Source organism: Protobothrops mucrosquamatus, unplaced genomic scaffold (assembly GCF_001527695.2).
Source record: "Protobothrops mucrosquamatus isolate PMUCROS unplaced genomic scaffold, P.Mucros_1.0 scaffold2733, whole genome shotgun sequence".
Classification (NCBI taxonomy): domain Eukaryota; kingdom Metazoa; phylum Chordata; class Lepidosauria; order Squamata; family Viperidae; genus Protobothrops; species Protobothrops mucrosquamatus.
The window spans coordinates 165,007-178,721 of NW_015388774.1; the positions used below are offsets into that span (position 1 = coordinate 165,007).

The 13,715-nt window shown below is 43.1% G+C and overlaps 1 protein-coding gene across 1 annotated transcript in view; it reads left to right on the forward strand.

The window, feature by feature from the left end:
• The window catches only part of LOC107296288 (tripartite motif-containing protein 72), a 28,032-nt gene extending 19,884 nt beyond the window's left edge, over positions 1-8,148 (forward strand). Inside the window, exons 5-7 of the mRNA XM_015825635.1 lie at positions 1,271-1,293; positions 4,768-4,886; positions 7,174-8,148. Of these exons, the coding sequence (XP_015681121.1) occupies positions 1,271-1,293; positions 4,768-4,886; positions 7,174-7,745 (714 nt within the window). The 3' untranslated portion in view covers positions 7,746-8,148. The remainder of the gene's footprint in view (positions 1-1,270; positions 1,294-4,767; positions 4,887-7,173) is intronic.
• Positions 8,149-13,715: the final 5,567 nt, after the last annotated feature.

The following is a 13,715-nucleotide window of genomic DNA, read 5'->3' on the forward strand; positions in this document are numbered from 1 at the left end:
GTAGTGAAAGTATAAAAAGTAACAAAAGTTCCAAACCGGAAATCCAGGTCACTTTCACTTCTTGTTGCTAGAAAGTATCATTCATCGCCATTTTAAGTTCACTTTCACACAATCCAACCCAAGTATAGGGAAGATCAAAATAACTCAAGTTAGAGTAGAGTCCAAAGTAGGAAACAAACTTCCAGGGTCGGTTTGTCTGTGTATAGTCACTCACAGTTAAATTTAAGTTGCAGCGGTGGTGGCGGCTTCTAGCTTCGCCGAGGCGAAGGCGTCCTGGATCGCGGAGAATCCTTGGGGCTCCGGAGGAGTTCTAACCTACATCGTCCACATCGGACGACTCGGGAACTCAACTCCTACCCTGGGCAGCTCACCGATCCCCTTATGCCCGGGGGAAGGGTATCAAGCCGTTTGACAGCTAATGCTCGCTGTCAAAACGGCTTTTATGCGAAACAGGCGGGAGGCAGCTACAGCTGCGTCCGACGAGGTCGCCTGCACACCTTTTACAACCTTCTGACAAGCCGAGTTAATGGGGAAGCCGGCTTCACTTAACAGCCATGTTACAAACTTGACAGTGATTCACTTAACAATCAGGGCAAGAAAGGTGATAAGATGGGGCAAAAGTCATTTGATAAATGTCTCACTTAAAAAATTAGAAATTTTGGGCTCAATTGTGGCCGTAAATCGAGGACTACCTATATCTGTATTTTATTTTTTTAATTGCCTAACCAGGCTGGTAGGAATCCTGGAAGTCACAATCCGACAACTGGAGGGCTTCAATTGTTAAAATCTCCCCTGAGGGAAAACTACCTGAAATTTGCTAATTTCTAAGGTGACCAACTGTCCTCCTTTAGGGAGGACAGTCCTCCTTTTGTAAGTTCTGTCCTCTCTTGAAAGATGTCCTCCTACATGTCCTCCTTTTTGATATTTGAAGATTAATCTGTAAATCTCCGTATTCGATCGATGCCGATCCGATCCGTTGCGTGTGATGTGACATATTTGTATTTGACATGACGATTCGTCAAGGCTCGGTACAGTGCGGCAAGACACGATTATGAGACGCATGCGCTCCGCACAGAATTGTTTTGAGAGAGTGCGCCACGTGCAAGAGTGCGCTGCACGCAAGTGGCTTTATTTACTTCTTACCGAAACATGACACGGCACACACGCACGCATTAGACTCACTTTTTTTTCTTCAATTTATTTGTGTCCTCCTTCTCATTGTAAAAAAGTTGGTCACCTTATAATTTCTGCTTTCTTTTTTCCTCCACAGAAATATTGTCTGGTTGCCAGCAGGTGAGTAACTGTCCATTTAAAACAACCCATCAGCCAATCCTCTTCTCTGAGTTGTGCACATCTTAAGTATCTCTAATATGAGGTGTCCTTGGTGCTCTCTGAGCTTGGCTGGTTTCTTGTAGATGTTTCGTTACTCAAACTAGGTAACACCATCAGTGCTAATAGGAGGCAGGGTTTGCTCTCTCCGCTCTTTCTGCCTCTCCCTACTAGTACTGAAGATGTTACCCAGTTTGGTAATGCAACATCTAAAGGAAAACAACCAAGCCCAGAAGGCACCAAGGACACCTCACTTAAGTTCCTCCTTACCTGGACCACTTTCTTAGAGGATGAGAGGGACAAATGATGACACATATGTGACAATATGACACAACTGACGCTGCCTATGTACTTGCAACAGACATTAGGGTAGGTGTACACAATTTCATCCTTCGTGCAGCGACGACACATTGTCATTTTGACTTCAGTGTTACTTGTTGAAAGTGCTCTTAAGGCAACCTGTACTTCACTTGCATATTTAAAGGCCTTGAACACAGAGTTCCTGCATACAGGTAGTCCTCGACTTACAACAGTTCATTTAGTGGCCCTTCAAAGTTACAATAGCACTGAAAAAAGTGACTTATGACTGTTTTTCACACTTACGACCATTGCAGCATCCGCATGATCATGTGATCAAAATCCAGAAGCTTGGCAACTGTTCATATTTATGATGGTTGCTATGTCCCAGGGTCACGTGATCACCTTTTGCGACCTTGTGACAAGCAAAGTCAATGGGGAAGCCGGATTCACTTAACAACTGGGTTACTAACTTATTAATTGCAGTGATTCATTCACTTAGCAACTGAGGCAAGGAAAGTCATAAAAGGGGCAAAACTTACTTAAAAAATGTCTCGCTTCACAACAGAAATTTTGGGCTCAGTTGTGGTCATAAGTCGAGGACTACCGGTAGTCCTGAAACTACAGAAACAAGCTTTACTAGAATCTCAACAATTAACTAGGTTTGTCTGTGTATGAGAGAAACAAGAGGACGATGTTCTGAATGAAGGACACCGTTTACCAAAAACTCCAACGTTCCTTAATGTTAAGCTAAATAAATGCAGAGAGTATGTTTTACTCTCCTTAATTTGAGAAATTATAATACAAATGCAAAATTATAACACAAATTATAATACAGAATTAGAGCACACATACAACATTATAACACAAATCAAACTCCCAGAGTTTGATTTGTCTTACAATTTTTTATTTGGCAATTTTATTTGGGCACTCCATCACTGGAAGGTTTTTAAGAAGAAACTGGACAGTCACTTGTCTGAAATGGTATAGGTTCTCCTGCTTGAGCAGGGGGCTGGACTAGAAGACCTCCAAGGTCCCTTCCAGCTCTATTCTATTCTAATTCATTATTTTGCGGTGACATGTGGCATTAGCTACTCAGCCTTGTATATCTTCTTTTGGGATATTCCATTCCATTTCCCACTTTCCTGTTCAGCTGTTGCTCCATTTCCCTGGAGCCCACTCAGTTTCCATCTATCTCTCCTTGATTCTATCTTCATCCTTTCCGATTTCACAGATTCTTCTCTAATTATTAATTGTACTACAGGTAGTCCTTGACTACCCAAATTTCTGTTGCTAAGTGAGAAAGTTGTGAAGTGAATTCTGCCCCGTTTTACAACCATTCCTGCTACAGTTATTAAGTGAATCACTGCAGTTGTTAAGTTAGTAACATAGCCAGCAGTGTGCTGCAGCTGCCAAAAAGGCCAACACAGTGCTAGGCAGCATTAACAGAGAGATAGAATCAAGATCACGTGAAGTATTAATACCACTTTACAATGCCTTGGTAAGGCCACACTTGGAATACTGCATCCAGTTTTGGTCACCACGATGTAAAAAAGATGTTGGGACTCTAGAAAGAGTACAGAGAAGAGCAACAAAGATGATTAGGGGACTGGAGGCCAAAACATACAAGGAACAGCTGCTGGAATTGGGTATGTCTAGTTTAATGAAGAGAAGGACGAGGGGGGACATGATAGCAGTGTTCCAATATCTCAGGGGCTGCCCCAAAGAAGAGGGAGTCAAGCTATTCTCCAAAGCGCCTGAAGGGAGGACAAGAAGCAACGGATGGAAACTAATCAAGGAGAGAAGCAACCTAGAACTAAGGAGAAATTTCCTGACAGTTAGAACAATTAACCAATGGAACAACCTGCCTCCAGAAGCAGTGAATGCTTCAACACTGGAAGTTTTTAAGAAGAGACTGAACAGCCATTTGTCCGAAATGGGATAGGGTTTCCTGCCTGAGCAGGGGGTTGGACTAGATGACCTCCAAGGTCCCTTCCAACTTTATTATTATTATTATTATTATTATTATTATTATTATTATTATTATTATTATTATTATTATTATTGTTGTTGTTGTTGTTGTTGTTGTTGTTGTTGTTGTTGTTGTTGTTGAAGTGAATTTGGCTTTCCTGTTGACCTTGCTTATCAGAGCATCACAAAAGAGGATTACGTGATTCCAGGACAACTGCAATCATCATAAGTATGAACTAGTTGACAAGTGTCTAAATTTTGATCATGTCACCATGGGGGTGCTGTAACAGTTGTAAGTGTGAAAAACGTCATGTTTTTCAGTGCCATTTGAACAGTCACTAAATGAATGGTTGTAAACTGAGCACTACTTGTACAGCAAACCTTTAGTCTCTTTAGCTCGGCTGATATTTTGTAAACAGGCTGTCCCATTTTTGCTCTGCACTTTGAGAACGATTTCTTTATGACCATCATCCAACTTTTCTTTCTTTCTTTTTTTAAAATAAATTTTATTAAGTACAAAAGGAAAAAAGAAATTAAAAAACATTGAACGTAGTGGATCATCCTTGATATATATCTTTGTCTAATCATTCCATACTGTAATAATAATAATAATAATAAAGTTGGAAGGGACCTTGGAGGTCATCGAGTCCAACCCCCTGCCCAGGCAGGAACCCTACACCATTTCAGACAAACGGCTGTCCAGTCTCTTCTTAAAAACTTCCAGTGTTGGAGCATTCACCACTTCTGGAAGCAGGTTGTTCCATTGGTTAATTGTTCTAACTGTCAGGAAGTTTCTCCTTAGTTCTAAGTTGCTTCTCTCCTTGATCAGTTTCCACCCATTGCTTCTCGTCCTGCCTTCAGGCGCCTTGGAGAATAATATATATAATAATATATATAATATATATAAGAATAAATCCAACTTTTCTGAACCTCACCCTGTTCTCTGCAGATCGTTGGATTAAAAGTGGCCTCAATTTCCCCAACATGTGGGGCTTGTCTTCCAATATGTGCTGATGGGCACTTTGTTTGGGAACCTTGTTTTAATAAACAATTAACTATTGTTAAATGTTATCATTTTTAATAAGAGGGAAATGTAAAGAAAAGTAGGGGGAATCCTCATTCCCCCCCCAGGCTGTGATAAAGTGTCTTCTCCTTTCCTTCTCCCTATAGATTGCAGAAGATCCTGGGGGAATCTCCACCCGTTGCCCGCATGGACATTCAGCTCCCCATAATTTCTGATGAGTTTAAGTTTCAAGTATGGAGGAAGATGTTCCGTGCAATAATGCCAGGTAGAAACCACCACTTGCGGGATAAGGCTGCATGTGTCATGGTTCCGACAGATGAAACTCTTCAAAGAACTTGGAGGCATTGTTTACCTTAAAGAATCTTTATTCGAGCAGCATAGATAGCATCGGCACATACATAAGCGAAGCCAAAATCTGGATTCCCCTCCCCTTAGCACATAGGATCAACCACAATTCCCTCCTCTGATTAACAGTCATAAATCAAATTCTCCAATTAGTTTGAAATGTAGGCTTTCCCTCCTTTACTCCAACCCGCCATTTCTTATCATCTCTTATTTCAAAAGCCCTGAATTCATACACTATTACAATATTGTTATGTCTAACTAATTCCCATCACATTCTTCCTCCTCCTCCAGTATCATCTAATTCTAAGAGTAAAGCATAAGAAAGAAAAAGGCTGCATCTCCATAGGTTGTCAAAGCAAGAACATCCAATGTTAGCAGCGTTGACAGCATGTGTGGGGGTGTGTTTTAAAAGAAGTCGGCTCTTTGTATCCTTTTGAATGTAAGAGTTGATGTAGGAGCTCCAATTTTCCTCACCCGAGTCTATATATATTGCCATTACAGTAGAGGTTATTGCAGCCTGTCACATGACACGACATAAGGTAACACCTCCGCTCTGAGAACTAAAGAGAAGGTGGATTTTCTAAAGATAAGGTGTACAGGTAGTCCTTGATGTATACCTGCAACCAAGCCCAACATTTCTGTTGCTAAGCAAGAGAGAGATTAAGTGAGTTTTGCCCCATTTTATGACCTTTCTTGTCATAGTTGTTAAGTGAATCACTGCAGTTGTTAAGCTAGTAATGTGGTTGTTAAGTGAATCTGGCTTCGTCCTTGACTCTGCTTGCCCGGAGTTCGCAAAAGGTGACCACATGACCCCGGAACACTGCAACCGTCATAAATACGAATCAGTTGTCAAACACCTGAATTTTGATCACGTGACTGCAGGGATACAGCAACAGTCGGATGAAAAATAGTTATAAGACACCTTTTTCAATGCCGTTGTAACTTCAAACGGTCACTAAATGCCCGGTTGTAAATCAAGGATTACCTACACTCACTTTCTGTGTTACTCAACTCTGTCCTTTCTAAAATACTACTATTACTACTACTACTACTACTACTACTACTACTACTGCTACTAATAATAATGTTGGAAGGGACCTTGGAGGTCATCTAGGCCAGGGCTTTTCAATCTTTTCACCCATTGTACCACTTTTAGGATATGACAATATCCGAGTACCACCAGTTGCCTAGCAATGTGTCAAAAACCTGATGACCAAAAAAAAGAAGAAGAAAAAAGTGTGAAGTACAGGTAGTCCTTGACTTACAACAGTTCGCTTAGTGACTGTTCAAAGTTACAATGGCACTGAAAAAACTGCCCCCCAAGCCACAGCCGAGCAAGACACCTGCCTGCCCACCCAGCGGCGCTCTTCCTCCTGTCCAAGGTTTTCATTGTTGTGAGCATTTCTGTTGAGGATTGGCAGCAGGGGTGGGGTGGGGGGTGTTTGGTTTTTATTCCCCCCCCCTCTGCTGGGTGGTTGCAGCAGGTTTTGGTCACTTCACATGACCCTGGGACACTGTGACCGTCATAAATATGAATCAGTTGCCAAGCATCTGAATGTAAATCACAAGACCCTGGAGATGCTGCAACATTCCAGCTGATCGGCGCTTCTTCTGGGCTCAGCAGAAGCGCCAGGATCAGCGCAGAGCTCCAGCTGGAGCCTGGCGCTGATCCTGGCGCTTCCGCTGAGCCCTGACAGTCCCGAAGAAGCACTGATCCTGGCGCTTCCGCTGAGCCCTGACAGCCCTGCAGCTTCAGCCATCTCTCGCTCAGGCTTGTGCAGTTCTGCCACCAGTTCAGCTCATTCCCCTCCCCCACTACCACTTTTCTGGGATGGTCGCGTACCACCTACCAGGTGCCAATGTATCACAGGTGGTACCCATACCACTGGTTGAAAAGCCCTGATCTAGTCCAACCCCCTGCTCAGGCAGAAGACCCTATAGTATAGGGTTTCCTGCCTGAGCGGGGGTATTGGACTAGAAGACCTCCAAGGTCCCTTCCAACTCTGTTATTCTATTCTAAATATCTTTGCAAGTTAAGGAATGAATAATTCAGAATGAATAATTATGTTCACTCTTACGCTATTTCTTTTCTAAGTACAGAAAGCCTATCCACTGATTAAATCCTCTCCATGAAAGAAAAGAAAGAAAGAAAAAAATCCTTATTTTCACATTGTGACTAATCTTAACGTCTTTCTCTCCTCCTGAAGCTTTGGAAAACCTGACCTTGGACCCAGCCACCGCGCAAGCCAACCTAGTGGTGTCTGAAGATGGGAAAAGAGTGGAATGTGTTGAACATAAGCAAGCCGTGAGCTCGGATGACCCACAACGGTTTGACAAGTCCAACTGCCTGGTCTCACGCCAGAGCTTCTCACAAGGAGAACACTACTGGGAGGTGACAGTAGATGACAAGCCCCGTTGGGCTCTGGGCCTCATCTCAGCTGAAACCGGGCGCAAGGGCCGCCTGCACGCCACCCCGTCCAATGGCTTCTGGCTGGTGGGTTGCAAGGAAGGGAAAACCTACGAGGCCTATGTGGAGCACAAGGAACCCCGGTCTCTGAAGCTGGAGGGAAAGCCCAGCCGAATTGGTATCTACCTCAGCTTCGACGATGGCCTCCTGGCCTTCTACGATGCCAGTGACGAAGACAATCTGGTCCAGATCTTTGCTTTCCATGAGCGCTTTACAGGCACGGTCTACCCCTTCTTTGACGTCTGCTGGCACGACAAGGGCAAGAACAGCCAGCCTTTAATCCTCTACACCCCAGAGTCACAGGAGCGATAACTAACCATGAGCAGAAATGACCCGGTATCTTCTAGACCAGCCTTCTAGACCCGGGTTCCTCTTTATGTGCTGAGTCTGCATCGTGTAGCATCCTAAAATTCTAGACAATTATAATCCCAATAGCTCTGGAGAACACCAAATGAGCAAAGGCTGCTATAAATTCACCCATTACTAGCTCCTATCTATATTATCACCTGCCATGGTCTTCAGAGGAGCTGTTTCTTACCAAAGCTGCACATTGTACCCCTCTCCCCAATTATTAGCAATTTTAACTCCGTTGCACACAGACTCCTAAGTCATAGCCACATTCAGTTTGATTAAAGAAATGCCACTGTATCAGCACAGGTCTGTCATCTAAAACTTGGAATCTTGACAATTTTCTCGGTTTAGAAATAAAGGCTTATTATCCTTGTTATATCTTCGGTTCTTTAGGCATTGAATGAGGCAGAGTGTTGAAACAAGCAACAAGTTTATTAACTCAGAACAGAAGCAGCCCTAAAGGCTGCTGCACAGCTATTTATACAGGTAGCCTCTAGGTGGCAACCAATAGGTTTAAAGTAACAGTTTCCCGCCCCAAACCTGATTATCAGCTTGGAGACAGCCAGTCTGGCTTTCAGTAACGGCAACTGTTAAACAATACAGCAATGTAAGTCAGACATTAAGCAAGTGATTTAAAACAGTTGTGGCCAATACATTACAATCCTTGTAGGTGTTCAGTAAAGCAGGGCTTTTCAACCAGTGGTACGGGTACCACCTGTGGTACATTGGCACCTGGTAGGTGGTACGCGACCATCCTAGAAAAGTGGTAGTGGGGGAGGGGAATGAGCTGAACTGGTGGCAGCACCGCACAAGCCTGAGCGAGAGATGGCTGGAGCTGCAGGGCTGTCAGGGCTCAGCGGAAGGGCCAGGATCAGCGCCAGGCTCCAGCTGGAGCTCAGCACTGATCCTGGTGCTTCTGCTGAGCCCAGAAGAAGCACCGATCAGCTGGAATGTTGCAGCATCTCCAGGGTCTTGTGATTTACATTCAGATGCTTGGCAACTGGTTCATATTTATGACGGTCACAGTGTCCCAGGGTCATGTGAAGTGATCAAAACCTGCTGCAACCACCCAGCAGACGGGGGGAATAAAAACCAAACACCCCCACCCCATCCCCGCTGCCAATCCTCAACAGAAATGCTCACAACAATGAAAACCTCGGACAGGAGGAAGAGCACCGCCCGGTGGGCAGGCAGGTGTCTTGCTCGGCTGTGGCTTGGGGGACACTTTTTTCAGTGCCATTGTAACTTCGAACAGTCACTAAGCGAATTGTTGTAAGTTGAGGATTACCTGGACTTCATCACCTTTTTCCTTTTTTGGGGGGGTCATCAAGTTTTTGACACCTTGCTAGGCGACTGGTGGTACTCGGATATTGCCATATCCTAAAAGTGGTACAATGGGTGAAAAGGTTGAAAAGCCCTGCAGTAAAGTTAAAGTCTGCAGACTTTGGAAGGAGAGGGCAAGATTGGGGCTGGCTGATTTCCTGGAAGACAGAGCAGGGTTTCTCAATCTTAGGAACTTTAAGTGTTCTGGACTTCAACTCCCAGAATTCCCAGCCAGCACAGATCATGTGAGAATGGAGACTTTGCTAGCCTAAATAGCTCCCTGCCTAGAGCTGCTTTATTATGTGGTCCTTATTCTTTTATCACCACAGTCCTCATTGGAAATTGTCACTTAAAGTCCAACCATTGTAAAAATGCCAGTTTTTTCATTTTTTAAACAAACAATGTCATCCTTCATAATATCAAACTGGTTGTTGCTTGATAAATGTATATCTAAAGACAAGGCTGAGTTCAAAGATGGACTTTACATTTACATTTCTTTACATCGCTAGGATCTGGAACGAACTACCCCCCGAGATCCGGATGATTCCGGATCTCCTTACTTTCCGCCGCGCCCTCAAGACATGGCTTTTTCAGCAAGCGGGCCTGGCCTAGGGAGGATTTTAAATCGGGTTTTTTAAGACTAATTTTAACTGCACAACTTTAAATATTGGTTTAATTTGGTTTTATCTGGTGAGGGTTGTAAATATGTCTATGTTTTTTAAATATGTTGTGAGCCGCCCTGAGTCCCGTCGGGAGAAGGGCGGGATATAAATCAAAATAAATAAATAAATAAATAAATAAAATCGCTCAGAAACTACCAGGCAGAGTGGATTCATAGCAACCTGTCAAATTTAATCCATCCTCATCTGTCTTAAAACCAAAGGCAAAATACATGGTCAAATAATTTTGTGAGCTTGTTCAATGAAAAAAAAATCTTGTGTAAGTTAATGCAATAATTTTGATATTTGGGAAAGATAATGCCATTCTCTATGGGAGATATTGATTCATTTACTTACTAAAATTAGGAAGTCATCCAACCCAAAACATTAGAATTGGTTCTTTTGAACTGTGGTGTGGGAGAAGATTCTTGAGAGTCCTTTGGACTGCAAGGAGATCAAATCCATCAATCCTGAAGGAAATCAACCCTCACTGTCCTTTGGAAAGACAGATATTGAAGCTGACGCTCAATTATTTTGGCCACCAAATGAGAAGAGAGAACTCATTGGAAAAGTTCCTGATGTTGGGAAAGATTGAAGGCAAAAGGAGAAGGGCCGGGAGAGGACGAGATGGGTAGATAGTGTCACTGATGCAATGAACATGAATTTGGGAAACTTGTAGGAGACAGTGGAGGATGGGGAGCCTGGCTTGCTATGGTCCATTGGCTCACAAAAAGTCAAGTATGACTTAGCAACACAACAACAACAACTCTGGGTAGTGCACAGTAACAAAAACAGATAATAAACTGAAAAGAAAACCTCCACATAATACTAAAACATACTGTACACACAATGAAAATATTGTGGGAAGTCAGCCCCCCAGAGAAGGAAATATTAAAAGGGCAGGAAAATATATTTCCTCAAAGGATCTTAAAGAGGCAGAAAAGCATGCCCAGTTTTTCTTAATAGCCCCCAGGTCTCTCCCCCCCCAAGCAGAAATCAGCTCTATAGAAATGCAGATGTAAATAATCCATTCAGGAAGGTTGGCGGCCTCCAGCTAGAAGCTTAGGAAGACAAAGACACCTAAAATCTACATACCCCACCCAAACTTTAGGACAGGACATAATAGGATTAACACAGAGATATCAAAGGGCACACTCAGACTCAGGTCAAAGTCCATGCCACAGGAACAACGCCACAAAGAAAAGGCTCCAGAGGGTATAAAAACCCACTCCCTACATGTGTTCGCTCTCTTTTCTGCTAGAGCCATCTTTCTGTCTGGCTCTCCTCTTCAATAAACTGCAACCTTTTTTCTAAAGCAGTCGCCATGTTGTTTGTCCCCGGCTTGGACTGAACCATGATGAAAGCGTTTTTTTCAACAATTGGATATACAGAAAAATAATGACTACCAAGAACCATAATAACAGCAATGAAGGGGGGGGGGTTCCACTCAACACCAATATGTAGATTAGTTTTCAAGCAGGAACTCTGATATTTAAAGAAGCAGTATTCCTCAATGCAAGTCGGAGAATGCACCAAGTGGTATAGTCCTCCAGTAGAAACCCTCCCCACATTTGAAGAAAAATATATATTTTTCCCATTCTGCAAGAATCATTTGCTCACACGCTATCCTGTTGTTGTTGTTTTTAATTATCTGCTGACTTTGCCTATGCTATTTTCTCCATCAAATATTTATTTTTGAGCATCTCCTCTTTATAGTTCCTCTTTGAACCTCTGGACATAGACAAATGTAACTTCTGTTTTTGTGTTTCTAGTCCAGAGCCCTAGTCCTAGTCCAGAGGCTATTTAAAAACCATAAGCACATAAGTCACAATTCACAACTCACAAAAAAATAGGACAAATTCCCTATTGTATTCACACTCACAACTACAATCTTCTGTTCAGGAAGTGTGTAAGACCAATCGTTTTAGCACTGGTCGAATATTAAAGTGAATTATCCTGCATTACTCTGTTCTTTATCTTATCTAAACTTAAAATGTGGAAAGATATAACCCATACAGTATACAGTAATAGTTAGAAAGCAAAATATTTTGACTTCCTATGAAAGGCTAGATATAGCACTTCTCCAGTTTTGGAATAAGTCTGTAGTAAGCAAAACTTAATTTCCTTTTTTGGCTATTGCACGGGAGAATGCATTAGCACGTTCCACTTTCAGAAATAGTGTAATTCTGACAGGCTGGAGAGATAGCACCGCTTTGCTGTCATTCCCATGACCTACCTCTGTGAGAAGTTTTATATCAAAATCTATTTTATTATTTATACTGTTTCCATCTTCCCTTAAAACATTAACAGAATCCACAATGGATTGAGAATCAACGTCTCCACTAGATAATTGACCGTCAAGCTGAAACTAAATTAATTAAGGAAAAATAGCAAACGGGGGAAAATCCTTTACTTTCTCAAACCCCCAAATAAGTTATCCAGACCTAATCCACATATCAAAGGATAAAGTGACACAAATAGTTAATTAAATTAGGTCTCCCAGTGGAACTGCATGTTCACAAGAATAAACATCATAGACATACCTACACATATATGTACACGCCCCCTCAAGTGTCACCCTAGAACAGGGGTCTTCAAACTTGGCTCTTTTATGACTTGTGGACTTCAACTCCCAGAATTCCTTAGCCAGCTTGCCTGGCTGAGGAATTCTGGGAGTTGAAGTCCATAAGTCATAAAAGGGCCAAGTTTGAAGACCCCTGCCCTAGAATTAGCAGCTAGACACTTCCACACCAGGAGTAGCTCCCCTATAAAAGTCTGCCACTGTACCCCATTTCTCTGCAGCTGTCCCTAAAGTCAAACTCCTTGCTTTTAAGAATACATATTTCTTCTTTCCTCACAGCTGTCTGGATCTCATTTTTTCTTTATTCTTGCACAAGCCCGGCTCGAACGGGAACCCCAAATTATTCTTCTGACACCTCATTTGGTAGATGGAACTCTCTGAGATCTTGTATCCTCACTATCTCTCCCAGCCCTGCTGATCTTCTTCTTCCTATTCATCAATATTATTATGGTTCATCATACAGTCAGTCAGATGTTCAGACTGGATTTGGCATTTTTGTGACCAATCAAGTTCTTTCTGAGGACCTGGGATAAACAGATGTGGATGTTTGATGGTGTTACAAATATCGTCGCAGGATGTAAGCTGTTCCGAGTAAAGCTGCCTTTTGCAATTGACTGTTGGTGAATTTGTCAAGGCTGATGGTGTTCAAGTGGTGACAAATTCACCATCAGTCAATTGCAAATGGCAGCTTTACTCGGAACAGCTTACATCCTACGACAAAATCTGTAACACCATCAAACATCCACATCTGCCTATCCTAGGTTCTTGGAAAGGACTCGATAGGTAGACAAAAATGCCAAATAAAGTCTGAACATCTGGCTGACTATGTGGTGAACCATAAGTTTGTTTGCCGTCCATCCCTCTGCAAGGCAACTCGGGCGGCTTACAACATCAGCTCTGGACAGCTTACAACATTAAATATGAATGTAGTGGGCTACCATTTACTCCACCAGCATTGCCCCAACCACTCGCATTGGGCAGGAGGAATAATGTATCGCCGGAATACCTGCAGTACACAGTTTTCCATCCAGTGGTGGGATTCAGCCAGTTCGCACCACTTCGGCAGAACCGGTAGCTAATTTGTTGTTGCCCAGGCCCAGAACGGACTTCCGGAAGCGGCATCCACACAGAGAACCGGTTGTTGACATATTTGAATCCCACCACTGTTTCTGTCATGCCTCCGTCCGAGCCTGACTCTGAGGACGACATGGAGTTCCCTGTTGAGGCCCAGGAGGGGGTGTCTGTGGCTTCGGAGGACTGTGGGGAGGAACAGGCTGAAGCAGGCCAGGGCCCTTCAAGTTTGGAACAGGGAAGGCAGAGCTCAGGCGAGGAGCAAGGCCCCTCCCCACCAGATCCCAGAGCAAGGAG